This window comes from Polyodon spathula, chromosome 9, assembly GCF_017654505.1.
Source record: "Polyodon spathula isolate WHYD16114869_AA chromosome 9, ASM1765450v1, whole genome shotgun sequence".
NCBI classification, from domain to species: Eukaryota; Metazoa; Chordata; class Actinopteri; order Acipenseriformes; family Polyodontidae; genus Polyodon; species Polyodon spathula.
This window is the reverse complement of record NC_054542.1, coordinates 41,117,698-41,137,669: the sequence shown is the minus strand read 5'-3', so window position 1 is coordinate 41,137,669 and position 19,972 is coordinate 41,117,698. Positions and strand designations below refer to the sequence as shown.

At 36.8% G+C, this 19,972-nt stretch overlaps 1 protein-coding gene across 2 annotated transcripts; it reads left to right on the top strand.

Annotated features, from left to right (window-relative positions):
* The first annotated feature begins 312 nt into the window (after positions 1-312).
* LOC121320856 (transmembrane protein 39A-like) lies at positions 313-18,733 on the top strand. Of its 2 annotated transcripts, none has more exons than XM_041259572.1 (9): positions 313-402; positions 4,960-5,153; positions 8,633-8,855; positions 10,410-10,493; positions 11,055-11,209; positions 12,222-12,549; positions 14,065-14,252; positions 16,158-16,278; positions 17,370-18,733. In XM_041259572.1, exons 2-9 carry the CDS (start codon positions 5,041-5,043, stop codon positions 17,601-17,603), a joined length of 1,446 nt encoding a protein of 481 aa, XP_041115506.1. In that variant the 5' UTR covers positions 313-402; positions 4,960-5,040; the 3' UTR covers positions 17,604-18,733. The 2 variants fall into 2 exon arrangements, with proteins under 2 accessions (XP_041115506.1, XP_041115505.1); XM_041259571.1 differs by having other exon boundaries at positions 348-627.
* Positions 18,734-19,972: the final 1,239 nt, after the last annotated feature.

The window sequence follows — 19,972 nt, the reverse complement described above, 5'->3', positions numbered from 1 at the left end:
TATACCTGTTGGCCATCTTTGATAACTCTAATAGAAACTCACTGCATGCAACATACAAATGCATCAAAATTAGTAACACAATGCAGTAATTACTGACTAATGTGTTTGGTACCTTACACCTTTGTATGCCTATCTAAGTACTGTAGGTCTGCTTGCTGTGAAATGCGTAGAGGACGCCTGTCTATGTACAGTTTAGGGACTTTCCGATCACGGGGGGAATCTGCGAGCTCAATTCAGTTGATCAAAATTTCGCCTGCTTTCTCTCTGCTCAGCTCTTCGTTTCAGCACTGCGAATGCGCCAGGATCTGCGTCGCAGGCCTGATGACTCTGCCGAAAGGCGGTTCTGGTTTGCCACGTCTCTCTGTGGCAGCGGCAGGTCTGAAGTGAGGTAACAAGGCATGGGTGCGTTCTGTTCAAAATACTCCAAAATAAATAAATAGGGGAACTCTTTTCAAAGCACCGCGTCCGTAAATAAGTATTTATTTCATAAAATAACTGAACACAAAGAACGAACAGTAGTGAATTAAATGCTCCTTTCATTTGTGGACGTGTAGAGTTTCAAACCACAACCAGTTTTTACACACAGCAGATGTTTGAGCGTCAACTCCAACCACTGCACATCTATGTGTGAGTAAAAGATCTTCCTTTTGTATTATTATATACTCTTATCTACAAACTTGATTTATTTTCCAGTGAAACTTTTCAGTCTTAAGAAAAGTTGTGTGTTGCATTTCCTCGTGTGGTGTTTCCTGTGTTTAGCATATGGCGCGGATTACATTGGCATTTAGTTATAAAAGCATTAACAACGCAGGTCATTTAACATACTGTTTTAATGTGTACTGTATAAACAATAATACACTACAAAATAAGTAACTGTCAGCGTCCATTTGACAATTTGAGTCGTATTTATGTATTTGTATCTAGGCAGTAACTCTGTTAGTACAGTTTACTACCCCTACCAGTCGAAATGAAACAGCAATTTTGTTGTGCATGAAAAGACGATTTTTAAAAATAAATTCATTCTTAACAACGTACAGTCCAATTAAACTGCTTACCTGTATTAGAAATAGACTTTCTTTAATAAAAACTCACTACTGTATTGAAAAAACAACTGCCAACGCTTACCAAATCCAACCATATCAATTTGTATTAAAAGTGACAGTCCAAGGAAATTCAGCACAAAATATAGTGCACCAGACCAGTAACTGTCTAGTTATTTGCACAGTTATGTACTTCCTGACATAGTGAAAAATTATTATTATTATTATTATTATTATTGTAGTAGTAGTCTGAGTATGTTTTTGATTAGACCTTTAAAAAGATGGGTTGGTGATAGCCAATACATAATTGCTCAGATCTTTGGTTCTACCTATATATCAGTAACTTCGTTTCTTTTCTGTCTTTCAGTGACGCACTGCATTGTTTGCTAGGATCTGATTTGGCAGACAGTCATGTTGTACTGGATACTAATAAAATGTATTACAGTACATTAATAAACACCGAAAGCCCACACTGTGTAGGCTGAACAAAGCTATGACGTTATGCCTATGCCAGCGGCCATAAAGGCTGGACAGATTTTAAAAGTCAATTCATATATTTTATAAACAAAGCTCTGATGGTATTGTACCAAACAATAAAACAAGCTCAAAACACATTGGCCAGCTGATCTGACTCATTTAGACAGATTATACATTAATTTATGAACCCAAAATAAGATTTTATTTATTGGTTTTAGTATATTTTTATATTAAAGGCATTAATTACGCTGTTGTACTGTACCAGCCTCCTGCAGTTACTATATATCTATATCTATATATATATATATATATATATATATATATAAATACCTACTGCATACACAAGAAAGAAAAACAGCACAACAACAATACAGATAACAATAGTCATTATCAATAACTCTTGTTTACAGTTGAAGAACGATCAAAAGTCAGTGGCAGTTTCCTTTATTAAGAACTGTGTGAAGCTGGTAATAACTGTTACAGATTGTTTTGCTGTAGGTGGTGCATAAAACTGGTAGCAAAATTTACTACAGAACTTTATGGTGTGCTACTCCGTACTGCTCCTAGCTGGTTCAAATTTTGTTTCGTGGCTGGTTACTGATGTCTGTTTAAAACGGTATTTTTAATTAAGTTTTGGTATTTTCTCAATATTTTTCTATTAACAGACGCCTGATTACATGGTCAGTGCAGCGTATAGAGCCTGTTTACAGTAAGCTCAACACTTAAAACATCAGGAGGGCAATATCGAACAGTATGATACTGCAGGACAGGGCAGTGTTTCTGTGTGGGTGCGTGTCAGGGTTGTTACATTTATTGCTTAAATTCTGTTGTGCTGTTTTTGTGGTATTTGGCCTGTTAACCAAATTAAAATGATTCGGCAGGTGCTTCTCAACATCAGAGATGATTTTTATTTACTTTTTAAAAACATTTCAGAATTTAATATATCATATTTTATACAGGATACATTAAAACCTCACCCGGTTTTAAAGAGACAAGTGTGGGCAACTCTAGTACTGGACCACATACAAAACTTTTTGGACACCAAGTTCTGATAAATCTTCTGAATTTCTCTGATAGGTTTGGAGTATGCTGTACCTTCACATGTTTTGTTTGTTTTTTTTTCTCATTGAAACATCTTCAGCCAACAGTAAAGCATGGACGTTCTTTTTTTTTTTTTTATGGTCCAGGTTTTTTATTTTAAGAAAGAGACTTTGCCAACCAGCTGGTGTGGTCTCTGTTACCCCCTGTTGAAAGAGGGGCAGAAAACTTAAGGATCTTTATATTCAAAGACAGTACTAGTAAAATTGCTGTTGCTTTCTGATACGAGATGATACCCATTGCAGTAGATAAGTCTTACTCCAGTGGGCTAACAGCTATGAAGGAAGTGTCCTATAACAAGTTTGAAACACGCCAGTCCCAAAATGGGAATTTTAGCAAAAGTTTATAAAGTAGAAAGACATTTTATAGTCTGATCTATAAATTCCTCCTAAATCCTCAGTGTACTGCAACTAAATATTAATCTTGAGATTAACGTGTCAAAAAAGTAAGCTTTATTAATTTTGTGCTGGCTGACCTAACTTATGCTGAATTTTAAATATATCAAAGAAAGTTGTTCTTAAAAAGTTGTATTTTGTTCTATATGCTCTATATTAGACTATGATAATTCTTTGGTTAGGCACTTCCCTTTTTGTAGCAATTCACACTATTTTCTTTGGTGCCAACTGTACACATTCCAGTTTGGCTTAAATGAATGTCAGAGTCTGTTACCATAGCGAGCTGCTTGCATGATATGAATCCGATGTAGGCAGTATATTGTTCTGCTGTGTATCCAAAACAATTCCCATACACCGACCACAATTCTTGCTGTCTAATATCAGTCGACATAAAATAATTATTAAAATTAAATATATGTTTGGCTCAGGTTGTTTGATTAGGACATGAAAACATTAGACTATTAGCCAGAGGCAGTTAGCTGCATTGTTAGATTGTGCTTGAAATGCAGAACATTGAGTGAGCTTCTTTCTGCTCTTTGCAGTCTTACAGGTGGTGTCCAGTGAAGCTTGATTGTTTCAGTTCCACATTGTTTTGAAATCTGGTCTTACCAATGATACAGACCGCTTTCTTTTCAGAGGATTCTCTCAATGGAGTCCCATTGCATTTCACTGGGATCTCTAAATGAAGTCCCATTGCATTTCACTGCCACATTGTTTTAATCTCTGAAGATATCAGAGATACAGAGATTTTTCACATGTCCGTTTCACTTCCTGTTTAAAAACTGTTAAGGCATTCCCCTGACTTTATGCCCCTGAGGATACATTGTTATTTCCACAAAACTCCCACAGATGCAAGTATTTTATAAAATGAGAATGGGCTTACATAAATACCCCTAAGATTCCTAAAAATGTGTCTGTAATTGCTTTCAAGACAGTTGTATTTGTAAAGAAATAGCTGGGACATACACAGAAAATAACCTGCCAGTATTTAATTTCCAGTCTGAAAATGCGGTTTCATTTTGAGTGCCTGTACAATATTGTACACAGAATTAACATAGTCTTCGTATGACCTTTGCCTGGTGCCTGAAGTTGCTTTTACTGCTGAACAGTGAAACCGGACTAGGATATCTCTAACGGCCATGGATTATTTATCCCCAGTTGCATTATTATTATTGAAAGATAGCTTAAGCTGCTGTATGATTGTGTTAATAATTAACGTACCTCTAATAAGTGTGTACACACAATAAAGCAAAGCCTTGCATGGCTTAACAAACATATCTGGGGATCCATCAAACTGGTTGAGAGGTACAGTATCAAAGAAAGCTTGCATCTGACTGGATGACATTTAAGATCCCACAGAGTCTACAGTATGGGGTATTAATTCTGATGGTTCTGATACATTTTTCCCACAAAAGCCTTTTACTCCTACCTTAACATGATTCTTTTGAAATACAGGCTACTGTAAACACTCACCTGTATAATTGAGCTCTGCTTGTAACTGAAGTGAAGGATTTATACACCTTTAAAAAAATTATTATTATTATAATGGAAAACAAATACCCAGAAGTTATTAAAGATACAGTGTACATGAATACCTAGCCTTTGACTTCATAAGAAAAGCTCTGAAAGTGGAATTCGCACATTATTGCGCACGACTGTTGTAGTTAGGGAATTCCTCAAAAGCACGGTGGTACAGTACAGGGAAGATGAATCTCACAAGTAGTGCAATAGAAAAAATGCTTGCTAAACTCTGGTCCGGTCTCTCTGCAGTGTGTTACAGTAGTTTTTTTTCAGTCTTCCAGCTTTATATGCCGAGAACACTGGCAGATCTCAAGCGAGATTTAGTACCATGTTAACAACAGTTTCTATCCGGATGGAAAATTATGACCATAGACAGACTAAGACGGTCTTTAAAAGTGTTCGTGACTTGATGCGTTTTTGGTTTCCAGAGGTCAGGCAGCACTGGGATCAGCACTGAGTTCTCGGGGTGGCCCATCCCGGTGTCTCCTCAATCAGATCGGTTGCTTGCCATGCCTGGTGGAAGGCGGGGTCCGAGCAGGCAGCAGCTGAGCAGGTCAGCATTGCCTTCTCTTCAGACCCTGGTTGGAGGAAGCTGCAGCAACGGGACAGGCCTCAGGAACAGGTAAGAGATCTTTCAGAGAGTATAAGAACATAAGAAAGTTTACAAACAAGAGGAGGCCATCTTGCTCGCTTTGGTTAATAGTCCCATTCAGACACCATTATGCCATACATTCAGATATGCCGGACACAATATGTATCCCCCAATAATATCGAGTTAAGTGTGTTGCTAGGTCACTGAATTGCATGATCCAAAAAAAGGCACTGAAAAAAACAAAAAACGTGTGTAACACTGACACCACAGACAGGATGAAAATAAACTAACTGCGATCTATCGGTAGGAAAAGGGTGAGAAGCTTTCAGAAATACTGGTGGACTCAAGTGGTTAGAACACAAGATGTGGACTATCATTACAATTCTGAATTTGTAGTCTTTAATTGCTTTTTGCAAAGAAAATGACTCATACCAACAGAAAACACAGGTAGCAGGTAGGATATGTGTTTTATTTGCATACACTGTACGTTTTCTATGTACATTAAAAAAATGATTTGTGTGAAGTGTGTGCAGTATATGTAGGGTACTGTATACTATCATAGCGTGTCAGTGTGGCACAGAGTTATCTTTGCAATAGGTCTTATAGCAGTCTGCAAGTTAAGTGAAGATACAGTGTGCTTTCTAGACTGGTGTACATATCTGCAGGGATGTGTTTAATATAACACATGAATGGTACTGTTATTTAAAATAAATTGAGCACTCTAATAGCCTTTTCACACTTGCACACCCGAGCCGAGCCGGAACAAGGCTGTGCCCACCCAGCGTGGCTTGGGTGTGTACGCACTACTGTTCAAAGTAGAAGCTGCTCTGTGGAACATGACGTCAAATTCAGAGGACAGAGGCGCACAGAGGAGTGGTGTGGATTTGTTTTGAGAATGGATCCCGAGGTTGTGGTTCTCTTCTTGTTTGCATTTGCTTTTCACATGCTGCTGAATGCAAATATAAACCAAATAATTTAATTTCATATTAGATTAGTAGTACTACTACTACGACTACTAATAACAATAATAATAATAATAATAATAATAATAATAACTTTAAAAAGTTACTGATAGTATTTGAAAAATGCCAGTAAACACTTCAGAAAAATAGATTTAAAGTAAGCATGTTAAAAACTAAATCTAAATGTAACATATTTAAAGATATTTTTCTTTACAACTTGTTTTTATACATGCAATGTTAATATATGGTATTTTTTTAAAATGACCATATTGAATGTGATTTTCAGATACTTTGCTCATTTGCAATAGATGTAACTTATTTATTTATTTCCTGTTAAGGACTGGTTTATAAAGGAAACACAAAACAATATGTGCAATTACTGATCACTATTCATTAGAAAATAATATATGGAATACAATTAATGAAATAGCAGTAGATCTTGCAATTAACACACAAACACAAGCTTTTTTGTCTCTGTTTTATATACATGTCAGCGTTTAAATTTAAAGGAGAAATACTTTTTATTTTTTTTGCAGTCTGACCTGTTTTTGTTGTTGTGATCTTTAATTTTTTTGCAGTCCTGTTTTATTTATTTTTATTTTTTCACAACACTCTTTTGCGCTGTGGTTTAGTCCCATATTTCTCAATTTCTGTGAAATCTTTTGGTAGACTTTGTTGTTTCGGACAGTACGATTTAAACCCACCCCCAGCCTTGCTCAGCACCGAGCCAGTACCAGATATATATATATATATATATATATATATATATATATATATATATATATATATATATATATATATATATATATATATATATATATAAATAAACTGCTGGGCAAAACTGTTAGACATGTTGCATTTTTGTACTCTAATGCATTATGAGCATCAATGCCTCCGTTAGTGTTTTCTGCTATTATAATAATCTTGACTTGCATAAGGAATGAAAAGCATTGAGTGGAACAGCTCACATCACTCGATTTTCAAGGTGTGGTATCTGAAGCATAATCATGAAGTATAGAGAAACATCTGTAATTGACAGACCCAAAAAGCTGTCTAACAAGGATGAGCAATACTTGAAGATAATATCCTTAAGGAATAGAAAGAAGACAAGCGTTGAATTGACAACAGAACTGGCAGAAGGCACAGGTGGTGTTGTCCATCCATCAGCTTCTTACACAAGTTTGATTAAACTAGTTATTGAGAGAATCTGAACCTGGGGGTGTAAAGAGGCACCTGTACTCGTCTGTCATTGAAGTGTTTGAGGGTGAATTAACTGCGCTGTCAGTCTGTGTAAAATTAACCAACAGCATGTCTACTCACTTAGTGTCTTAGAGTTACGCAATATTCTACAGCCTATCCCTATATATACTGACTAAATATTTTTCTGTATTTCAATTACTTGGGAAATAATGGCAAGAAGTACATCCCTAATTTTGTGCTCATATCTTCAGAAGTTGTAAAGCCAAAAGCTCAACACCTTTGTCAGTAAATAGATTTTTACTTCGACTGTTAGTTGACTGCTGTATGTAAGTTCTTATTCTTCTGTATGCAAATCTTTAAAAAATAAATACAACCAGTATACTCTAGTTGCAATAAAAATATCTATTTCCAAGAGTTCACAGAACTCAGACATCCAACGAGTTGGACTAGTTTACCATGATCTGAAAATTGTGAAGACAATCTTTTGAAGACAATAGCCTAAACGTGATGGTGAAGCCTTTAAAAAAAAAAAAAAAGTTTCATTCCTGAGTTGCGGTTGTCTTTCTTATACTCATCAGTTAACACAATAAAAGCTTGATAAATGACAAGTGTGCCAGTATGGTATCCGTGTGTACATAGTCAGCCTTAAGCAATGTTCATGTATGTCTGAACATGGCTAGAACTGTTTTTATGACGAGAGCATTTCAGGAAACAGGTTTGTTTTAGAAACCTGGCGTCATTAAATACAATCTGTATAATATTCAAATCAAACATTGAAGATAGTTGTGTTTTTTTTTCCCTGCTAGATTGATACAGTATCTAAGTATCATTTTTTTTTTTACCTAGTTAATACCATCAAGCCGACAGTTTAGGAATTCAATTAGACTGATGTATTGTGGTTAAGAAATAAACTCGGTCTATTAGACTTTTTCAATAAGATAACATATAGGAAATAGCTATGGGACGCTTCTCTGTGTAACTGGCTTTTTAATTTGTCTGGTCGCACTGTGAAACATGTCTCCATTGAAATAAACATGTTTTACAGCCCCTTCATTTACAAACCCTAAGGTTCGTACTGAACAAACGTCTTTGGCAGTAACATGTCCATTGGCAAAATGTAAAATACAGCCACGGTCAAAAGTACCAGGTATTCCTATGTTTATAGTATTTTGATTAGTATAAATATGGATTAATTACTGAACAGTTGTACAAACACTGGGTCCCACTGACATGACTTTTGAAAAACCCTGTACATGAGAAGGAGGAGAAAAAAACAGCAGTGATAATTATATTGTATGTAGGGCCGTAGCATGGAAATGTAACCTTGATTCTCACTTTGTGTTTCAGGAACAGTACTTCTGTCGGTCTGTCGGCCCCACCAATCACCGCCCTCATCACCCCTGAGCCTGTCCGCCACCGTCGTGTCCCTGAGCTCCCCCTGGACGGGAGCCTGCTCTTCGAGTTCCTGTTCTTCACTTACCTGTTGATTGCCCTCTTCGTCCAGTACATAAACATCTACAAAACTGTCTGGTGGTACCCTTACAGCCACGCCGCAGCCTCTACCTCACTGGTAATAATCTATGATTTCGCACAGCCGTAAATCATATGTTTAAATCATTACTGGTCAGTTGCAACCAGCAAGTTAGAATGGTTTAATTGTGATTTGACCCTGCTAATTTGGACCATCAGTTGTACTGCATGTCTGTTTTCACTTCAGTGTACCTGAAGTAGTGTAGTCGAATTATGGGTTGTACAGTGTACACTTGTGTGCGTGTTTGTGTATATAAACAATATTCTAAAATCATTCTTAATTAAACAGTAGAACTCTGATTAGAGAGTATTGCTGATGGTAACTGACCATGCTGGGACAGACCAGATCACTTGCCAAGGTAATGCCCTCTAATCTGAATGTTATTGTTATTAGAAACCAGCCCTTTTATTGCTGTTTTAAACATTGACCTTTTCTGTCTTGATGTTTGTCTTCAGATTGTTGCTAGACATTATATCTGCATTAATATGTTTTGCATTATGCTGAAATCCTTGCTACTGCTATACAGGATAATAGGATGATGAATGTCTGTATGGGATGGAATATCAGCACCTTTTTCTATAAAGCGTAAGATAGCACATATGTTTTAGATACATTCTTCGAAAACTAAACAACTGATAGCCATAGCCTAATATTAAAAAATGAGAATTGCAATACCTACTGATCTGCCCACTAGCATTCTTTAGTCTCCTGTATTTTGACCTTTGCAAATTCTAAATTCTTATAGATTCTGCTGTGTGATATGTTTATTAGCTGTAGAAAATATATATATATAATATATATATATATATATATATATATATATATATATATATATATATATATATATATATATATATATAAATTCAGTAAGCTACAGTTTTTGGTAGCTACAGATCCATTACCCTAAGTAGCTGTGCAAGCAGCAGGAACCTCGGAAATCCGTCTGATTGCTTGAATTTGAGTGGGGGCATGTTTTGCACCACGGTGTTCAGTTGAAAAACTACTATAGGCAAAATATTGCACTGGCCTTGAACTTGATTAACAATCTTTCATAATCAATTAATGATACATCCTTATATACTGCTGTCACTTTCCAATCACTCGTTTTCCGTATATCCATTTTACTTAATGTTTGCAAACCATTCTGTCACTTAATCGCAAGATGTGTAGATCTTGTTATTAAATAAAAGCAGAGAGTGAGAGCTATAATATTGACAGCCTGCTGCAAATAAAGCTAGATTTCACTGAATTGTAATCGTGGTATTGTATGGATTTAATTAAACTTAATGAGTTATTCGCAAATACAGAGAAACAGATGGTGCCATTAAACAATCACGTTTGTTTGATTTTATAACGAAGACCTTTTAACATACTGTAAATAAAATCAACAAAGCAAGCTATTAACATTAGTATGAACACATATTGAAGTCTTGCATCGTCGTTGAACAAGTGGTGTATTGCATAATTGTAATACTACGTCATTTTTGAAAAACATCTCCTTTTCGATATGCTAGTTTTGTATATTGAAAATGTTTTTGGTGAAACAGTACTATTGCAGTAATAATCTGTTACTTATGCCCTGCATTCTTCCAGAATTTCCACCTGATTGATTACCACCTGGCAACCTTCATTACAGTCATGTTAGCCCGAAGATTAGTATGGACAATGATTTCAGAGGTAATATTTTTTAATATAGTTTAACCTTTTTTAATATATGTATTTACAAACACAATTTATAAAGCCACACTTATTGATTAGATATTGGTTATTGCTGTGTTCATGAAATACCAAAAAAGTAATATAGAATTTTTGTGGACAAAAACTATATGCTTTAGTTTAGCAAAAAGCCACTTTAAAAACCCTTAAAGTCCTTGTCACTGTCTCTCAGCTTGTAGATGTCACTGAACTTAACATTTAAAAAACTAAATGTCAGTTTGTGGTTTTCTAAATATGTTTTCACAATGAGGATAGTATGCAAAAAGAGTAATTTTGATTCCTGCTTGGACAAGAATTCAGTTCACAGCTTTGATCTTTAATTTTAAAATATTATTCAATTTTATGTAAATACAGCAATAAAGAACAACACACACCTCTCTGAGACCCTCCCTAGTGTGAAATATGGTCCTATTTTATTTATTGCTGTAGCAGTATTTATTTGAGGCTTGCCAGTCCATCTTTTAAAGATTTATAATTGTTTGAGCAATTATTTTATTATTATAATTATTATTATTTTCTTAGGCCACCCAAACAGGACCAACATCAATGGTACGCTACACAGTGTTGATTGCAGCACGGTGCATTCTTCTCACTGTGTGTGGCTGGGTGCTGTGCTGGACGCTAGTCAACCTCTTCAGAAATCATTCAGTGCTCAACCTGCTCTTTCTTGGGTACCCGTAAGTGAATGTGGTCTTTTGTATTATTCCCCTAACCCTATATGGTGTTTTCATGGTAGGGTATTGAAATTACTAACGGATATATTCTTCCAATCAGTGTTCAATGCCAAGGGATTGAGGTAAGGCACCAGATTCAGCAGCAAACAAATCACAGGGCCTGAAGTGTCTCCTGCTTGCCCTTCACTTTAGACAGCAGAGATCAGTGCTGGGGAGAGAGACATTTCAACAGAAATCTTACCAGTGGATCATTCGGCGCCAATCCAGCAGAGCTGCGATCGCAAAGTACCCAGGGGCTTGGCGTTCACTCCATCATAGGATGATGATGCCCAACATCACAGTGAGGCAGTGTTTTTTTGCGATATGGAGTTCTCACTGAACCCTTGAAAATGCATTTGCTGAAAAAGGCAGGTTTAAACGGTCTAAAGCAAGGGCCCATAGCTTAGCAATGACATGGTTTAGTGTGATACTACATAAAAACTTTGTAAAGAATGTCAGCCTCCTGCAGCACAGTGGACCAATGTAAGTTATGAGGCTGAATTAGGAAATGGGTGTAACTTCACAGAAAATGTAAAGTCACAGAAAATCACAGAGGTATAATTCTGCAATTCAGACATGATGGTTTACAGAGATTGTTGATGCAAGTTACGCTCATTACAACCTCATACTGTAAATGTGTCTATTGTACTGCTGGAGATTGAGGTGGCTGTTATTGTAGAATTATTCTACCCATGGTTTGTTAAATCGTGCATCTATTAACAGGTTATTATTATTAAGCACATTTGCACTTGACGAGTTCAGTAAAAATGTTGCAGCTGGGTAACTAGTTTTTTTGGGATTATAGTATGATTAACTTTTGTTGCATTGCAAGGTGGTGACTGTGTAGATTTGCAGATTTGGAATAAAATAGCCCATTTGCTCTGTAAACAAATATTTCAATTTAAATTTATGAATTGAGGAACGGCTATGGTCGGATATATTTTTTTGGTTCAACTTTTTTTCCGTTTTCCCACAGATTTGGTGTGTACGTGCCGTTGTGCTGCTTCCACCAGGAGAGTCGGTCGCAGCCGCTCCCGACAGACTGCGGTTACCTGGACCAGGAGCAGCTTGATGGCCCTTTGATTAAATCCAAGGACTTCCTGACGCTCCTGAGGGAGAATTTAAAAGAACAGTTTAATAACCCCACGTCCATCCCGGTGCATTCCTGCGCCCTGTCGCCGGATCTGATTCGAAACGAGGTGGAGTGCCTCAAATCAGACTTCAACAAGAGAATTAAAGAAGTGCTTTTTAACTCCCTCTTCAGTGCCTATTATGTAGCCTTCCTGCCTCTCTGTTTTGTAAAAGTAAGTCGTTTTCTGTTTGCTACGATAGACATGGGTTAATATTGATTTTTGGAGTACTAATCCCAAACATTGTTTAACCAATAATACAGAATATCTCAGTTGAATTACATTTGAAATGATTATATCAGAGTAGCACCTGGCCCACTTGAGTGACTGAACTGTAAGCATCTCTCATACCCTTTCTGATACTCATTCAAACAGAGCGTTCTCCACAGCAAAAGCAAGTCAGATTTTTAAAATAATTCTTTTCAGGAGCCTTCAGTTAGAAAGAGAAACACTGAATGTCAAGCCTAATGCAGTATTAACCTGTCATCTGCCGATACTAAATATAATTATATAAACACATTATACAATATGTTATTTGAAAACATTTCAGTAATTACAATTAACATGATTACCAATAAAATGAGGTATGTTCATAACAGACGCATACTGTGCTTAGTGTTAGTACGACATTAAAAAAATGAGCTCACATGTATGCCTGTCACCAGGAACATTCGTTCAATGGAGTGGATGATAAATGTTTTTAGTAAGTGTGGTCCTCTCTTGATCTAAAAGGATCTAAATACTGGTCATTTTTAGACCAATTGAATAGACCCTGATGACTGACCCGGACAATAATTTTGCATGGCAAGGAATCAGTTTTATTGAACAGCACCTAAGCTATATTATACAGTATAGCTCAGATCTTCCCTGGGTATTTATATAACTAATTATGGGAAGTAAAAAACAGTTCTGAGAAGACGGACTGTGACTAGTCTTTTACTTTTACTTATCTGCACAGGACTACCTCGCTATAGAGCTTTTTAATTGTTTTTGTTGTTTTTCAGCACATGCAAAGCTTCCACGAGAGTAGGCGCAGTCAAATATGTTATAAACCTTTTGGTTAATTACAGAATTATTAAGTACACAATTATTTATTTATTTTTGGCAGGCTTTAAGGGTTGGGTAAAAAGCCCAATATTGAGTAAAGTCCATCTATTTTCAGGAACTAGTGCATGAATATGAAAAAGGATGAGTTGTGATGCTTGCCTATACTATGACACTATTTTGCTGTGTAGTGTGTTTAGCAAAAGAAAAAAGAACAGTGTTTATTGCTGTATCTAGCAGATTTTCTATGGGTATATACTGCTGGGCTTGTGACACAGATCCCATTCTTTAGCAGTCATGAACAGAGTGTTCTTTGAGTCATGATGCAAATGGTATCAAACACACTTCTTCAGTAGTCAACTGCAATTGAAAGTCTGCCTATCTTGTACAACAGCCACTGTATAGTGACTGCATGAAACCCTCCTTTTACAGCAAGACCCGGATGCATCTGGTGCCGCAAGAGAAACAGGATTTCTCGAACTGAGTTTTCAATTAAAAGTAAGAAGCATGTAATGCAGGGTTGACAAGGCTGGTGATCTGCAGCCTTTTCCCCATTTCATCCAAATTCACAGTGCACTCCCGGGTCATGTAGCTGCCTGTTAACTGTGTGTGGTGGTAAAGAATTGTTCTCTCTTGTCTTTGCAGAGTACACAGTACTATGATATGCGGTGGTCATGTGAGCACCTCATCATGGTCTGGATAAATGCCTTTGTCATGTTAATGAGTCAGTTGCTGCCTCCAAAATACTGTAATTTGTTGCACAGATCCGCAGCACATCTTGGCAAATGGCAGAAACTAGAACATGGCTCTTACAGCAATGCTCCACAACACATGTAAGTTCCCTCCAACCTTTCAACCCTTCCTAACACACTGAACTGGTTATTAGTAGAGGCAGTCCAAATCTGCGGGAAAATATGCAAAAAAAAAACCTTCAGAAATTAAGTAGATCTCTGTGGATTGTCCCACGGAGCATCTTATTTGTTTAGAATTTGTATTAAAAATGGCTTATAAAAATGTAAATTAAGTAAACGTAATCATAACAAACACTGTATGTGTTAAGTACTTCCAATTTAATATATCAAGCACTGTTGTCAGAAAAACCTCTAGAAACCTTCAAACAAAAACATCACATGAGACTTCTTATTGGGCCACATTTTCAAAACCTTAACTCTAATTAACTTCTACTTTTGGAAGGAGACAAAACTAGAACCGAACATCTAAGCTATATATTTCAGGTCACTTTTTATACAGGTATCGTTGCGGAATAGTACTGGAACGTCTGTCCAGACTGGAGTTCTTATCAGTGTCGTACCAATATAACTGTATCAGTATGAAACTCAAAAAAGAGCAGGTTTCGTACTGGAACGTCTGTCCAGACTGGAGTTCTTATCAGTGTCGTACCAATATAACTGTATCAGTAAGAAACTCAAAAAAGAGCAGGTTTCGTACCGGTACTGTTTTGATACAACTCGGAACAGTTTAAGTGTGGACAAGTAAACTGACACAGTATCAATACAGTTAAGTCAATATTAAGAAGCACGCGCACATCTTGCTTTACAGTTTAAATACCTTAAACAGCTTCACCAAAAAATGTCAAAATCAGTGACACAATAATCTCCACAAAATGAGTGAGGTAAAGCGTGCTGCAGAGCAGTGCCACGCTAAAATAAAATGCCTTGTGAGGGAATATAAAAAAGCAAAAAAAAAAACAACAAAAAAAAAAAAAAGAAAACAAAAAAGCAAGGCAATGTTTTCAAGGTGGAAAAACAAGCAGGAGTAAGAAAGCTGTTCAAGCAGGATGATAATATAATGATTGAACACCAAAACAAAATACTGTACATGGACAGGACAGCAAAACATGCTGTATTACATCGTACTGGTACAAGTGTGAACAGGGCTTTAATGATAATTATGATGACGATGTAGCTGCAGAGAATGGCGAATCTGTGGAAGACTGCGAATTCTGTGAGGAATTCCTTTATCTACCAATTTGGCCTGCCTCTAGTTATAAGGCTGTATGACTGTCATTAAGCCCCTGTATGCACAAATAATGGGCAGTCCCAGTGTTTTGAGTTGCATGCAGAGTATAATGAAAACTAACATGAGGGTTTTAAACTCTGTGGAGCTGTCATTCCGCTGCTGGTGATAATATCTCATAAACCGTTTAAGATGCTAAATTCGTAGTTTCAGTGTTACGGAGATTTCCTGAGGAACATGATCCTTTTGGCAGTCATTTTACTAAGCTTCTGCCTCCATGCCGCAATGGCAACGCCTCTTCTGTCTGAGACCATCTGAGGAAGAGTTCTGTAAATACTGTGTGCTTAATGTAAATGTGACCATGGCAATGACCTCACACCTGAAATGGCTGCTACTGTATACTGAGGTCATGTAATGTATGTGTTTCTGGCATATATTGTTTTAATATGTGGTACAGCTGTAGTCTTGTGATTTGTTCCATTGCCCGTGTTGCCCTTTATCAATGAGGAAGGCCACTTGATTTTTCAAATAACTCCCTTTATTGGTGTTGTCCAATGAATGTGTCATTAAGTTAGTGATTAGCTGTTAGTTTTAAGTGATCCGTTGCATACTTTCTGTCTTGCGGTATACCTCAATATCTCTTGAGGAAGTCCTTTCTTCTTGCTGTAGTTTGTGTTATTTTGTACCACATTTGCTTGTAAAATGAGAGAAATCCAGATATATGTTTGTGCTATGGTTGAGGGTTGTTTTTACTGTTGCAGCTGGTCAGAAAGTACAATATGGCCACAAGGTGTGCTGGTGCGACACAATCGGTGTTTATACAAAGCTGTGGGACCTTATAATGTTGCAGTGCCTTCAGATGTATCCCACGCCAGATTTTATGTAAGTATATCTGTTTTGAGTAAAACAGCAATTTCACACACACACACACACAAACTATTTAATCATATTTGGCCAGGATTTCACTGAACATTTACATTTTTATGAATGGTGGGAAGAGGGAGGGGCCCACAAAACTTCAATGTCAAAATAAGCCTCACGTTAGGTTTTGCACTGGAGTGAATGATAAACGAGCTTGGCATACTCTGTAACATGATCAGCCAGTATTAATACATGGATTGTGTTTGTGAACCTTGATTGAATCTTCTGAATCATTCTAAAATAGCTTTAATAAAACTTTATGAAGATCTATCAGGATATAGAATCTAGACTGATTCCCTCTTGCAGTGCTGTTGATTCACTTGGTCTTGTTGGAGATTTTTAGAAAGCGGAACAGGCGTGGGACAGGCACAGTAAAATGTTTGTTTTGCTACCGCCCATCACTTTTCTTTGTAACTGTTTTGAAGTGGTAGAATACTGAGAAAGCAGGTGGTGTTTGGTCTGTTTACGGTTACAGGTTTGAATTTGTACTCCTCCCTTATCAAACGTGTGGCAGCCGAGAGAAATAAACCACCCAATACAGGTCCGTAAAATGGCTTATTAGTCTAACTAGGCGTAAAGCCATGGAGTACAAAAGTCATATTTCTAAACGGTGATGTGCATTCTTTTGACATTTTTTTTTAATGCATGTGATGTTGCTGCCCTCTGGTGGCCAGTAATAATTTAAAAACTAAAGCCCATGAAAAAAAATTGCAATTTTTGGGCAAATACTAAACAATATTGGTTTTAGCTACTTTGTGAAAAATGCTTGAAAATGTTACATGAGCTTTACATACAGAGGCTATTGTAGCAGTAAGTGAAAGACAGTGCAACTTTTCTGTAGAATGTTGGTGTAATAACTTCTTGAAGGTGTTAATGGTCGTCTTTAAGTGTGTGCCTTAACTGGTTTCTCCTACCATTTGACATACAGCATTGAAACCACATTGAGTCTGTCTGGTATGACATCATAGGTTTCAGTGCGCTCCAGTTTGAGCAGAGTCGAAATTATCAGGTTATGAGTCCAGTCTAACACCATTTTTCTTTTTCTGTTGCAGTTTTTATTTCACAAACCCTTAAGGATCCTGAACCTTCTGATTCTGATCGAAGGCAGCGTGGTGCTTTACCAGCTCTACTCTTTGTTGCGGTCCGAAAAATGGAACCACACTCTTTCTTTGGCTTTAATTCTTTTTTGTAATTATTATGTTTTATTTAAACTGCTTAGGGACAGAATAGTCCTGGGAAAAGCATACTCTTATCCTTTGAACAGCTTTGGAATTAAGTCTCATTAAACATACATGAGTTTGAGTGGGGTGGAGGGGAGAGAGAAAGGGAGTGAGACCAGAAAAAAAAAAAATTTGATACGGTTCTATTTTTCATGCAGTGTTTATCTATTTAAAGATATTTTATATTTTGTATACTGTTTCAAGAGTTCCACTTCTTTGCATTTGCAAGGTGTTATCATTATTTTTGAACACTTGCCATCACTTTTGCCATCTCAGAACATACACTTTGCTCAACCTTTTTAAATGATGAAAGTAATTTAATGAAGTGCCAAGACTGTCACAGCCGGACGCCATGCTGTAGCAATGATTGGGAGGAAACAATCAATAAATGGAACTGATTTGCGTGTTGAATAACATGATGTAATAATGGAATGTGTGTGTATACATACATGATTCATATACACCTCCTGGCCTCTCTATTAGGATATGCATCTAATATTGGGCTGGGCCCGTTTGTCCTGATCACAGCCTTACACAATGTGGCATAGGTTCCACAAGGTGCTGGAAGGTATTTAATCTATTCAAACATTTATATTTCACACAAGTGGTGCATGAGTAGCTGAATACATGTTTTAAGTTCATCCCAACCATGCTCAACTGAGTTGACATCCAAGGATTGTGTACACAATTCTGGCACAGCGAGTCGTGCGTTATTTTCTTTGATCGTTATTCGTCTTGCCTTGCAGAGTAATATAATGTAGGGGCCTGGGGTGTAACAGGAGAACATGCACCAAACCAAGGCAACCAATATGGGGCACTTAAATATGAACTATTATGCATGACTTCATAAAGGGAATTATGAAAGATCTAAAGGGGAGGGACAGCAGCATGCAACAGCAAGTACTCAAACATTGAAAAATGTGAATTTCAAGATTTTTTTAAATTTTGCTTCAATTTTCAGTGTCAAAAAAAACCCATATCAGAAATTGTAACTGCAGATGCAGGCGTATGTTTTAAGGCTTTACCATGGAAATATTACATTCACCACATAATTGTATCTTTTTCTATTCTTAGTGAATGTCAAAGGTGGGTTTTGTGATTTGTGCAGTGTTGCTTTTTTAAAACAAGGAAAAAAAACAACAATCCTTTATATCTTGCATGAGGAGGTTAACTTCTAAATAAAGCAGTTTCACAAATGTTTTTGTCCGTCACTCGTTACAGTATTTAACACAAACCCTGGATTATCTCTTTAACAGAATGACTCAAAGTAGGTCATGCTCTTCCTGGTGATTAGTACTGAAAAAAACATATACTAGGAACAGTACTGTAGTAGAAATTTCTAATTGCCGACTGTTTTTCAAAGCAATGAGATTCATTTAATAACAGGGAATCCATTGGCAGTTTGTGGAAAAGAATGACGTGTATGGAAGCATTTATGTGGAGGCGTTGAGGTGTGGGGTATGCACTTAGCTGTCTGCTGACATCTCTGTTTTTCCATAAACTCAAGATTAATTTAAACCAACCACACATACACTGCCATATAGTTTGCCTGATCTATTTATGTCTCTTTGGTATTTAAGGGACCTTCCTTGACAACATGTTTTTATTCTGTGAAATTCTGTCAACCTGAAGTTTACAAACACAAAAGAATAAATGCGTATTGAAGTTTGTGCCCGCTGTCTTTACAGATAATGAGATTTATTTCCTGTTGCTTCTTAACCAGAGTAATCAGAGAAATGTAAAGAAAAACACATCAATTGATCAGATCGCATTGATTTATAATAATAATAATAATAATAATAATAATAAAAATCTATTAGAATCGGTACAGTTCTTACCCTAAGGGCAGTAGGACCAGTATTGAATTTTAACCCCTATATATATAGACACACACACACACACACACACAGTGCCTATAGAAAGTCTACACCCCCTTTCAAAACTTTCACCATTTCTTGCCTTATAGCCTTTTTTCATTTATCTCCACATCCTACCCCACAACTTCCAAGTGAAAAAAATATTCTAGAAATTTGCAGAAAATGAATTAAAAATAAAAACTGAAATAGCTTGGTTGGATAAGTGTCCACCCCCTTGTAACAGCAATCCTAAATTAACTCAGGTGTAACGAATCGCCTTCAAAATCACACACCAAGTTAAGTGGCCGCCACTGGTGTTAAATTGTAGTGATTCACATGATTTCAGGATAAATTCAGCAGTTCCTGTAGGTTCCCTCTGCTGGGTAATGCATTTCAAAGCAAAGACCCAACCATGCGCACCGAAGAGCTTTCAAAAGAACTCTTGGACAAAGTTGTTGAAAGGCACAGATCAGGGGATGGGTATAAAAAAATATCAAATGCCTTGAAAATCCCATGGAACACGGTCAAGACGATTATTAAGAAGTGGAAGGTGTATGGCACCACCTAGATCAGGCCATT

Bases quoted from the DNA above. Each gene is read 5' to 3' on its own strand.
- LOC121320856 (XM_041259572.1), top strand. From the start codon at position 5,041: ATGCCTGGTGGAAGGCGGGGTCCGAGCAGGCAGCAGCTGAGCAGGTCA. The intron at 11,210-12,221 runs GTAAGTGAATGT...GTTTTCCCACAG, and splicing joins CTGCTCTTTCTTGGGTACCC to ATTTGGTGTGTACGTGCCGT. The intron at 14,253-16,157 runs GTAAGTTCCCTC...TTACTGTTGCAG, and splicing joins AGCAATGCTCCACAACACAT to CTGGTCAGAAAGTACAATAT.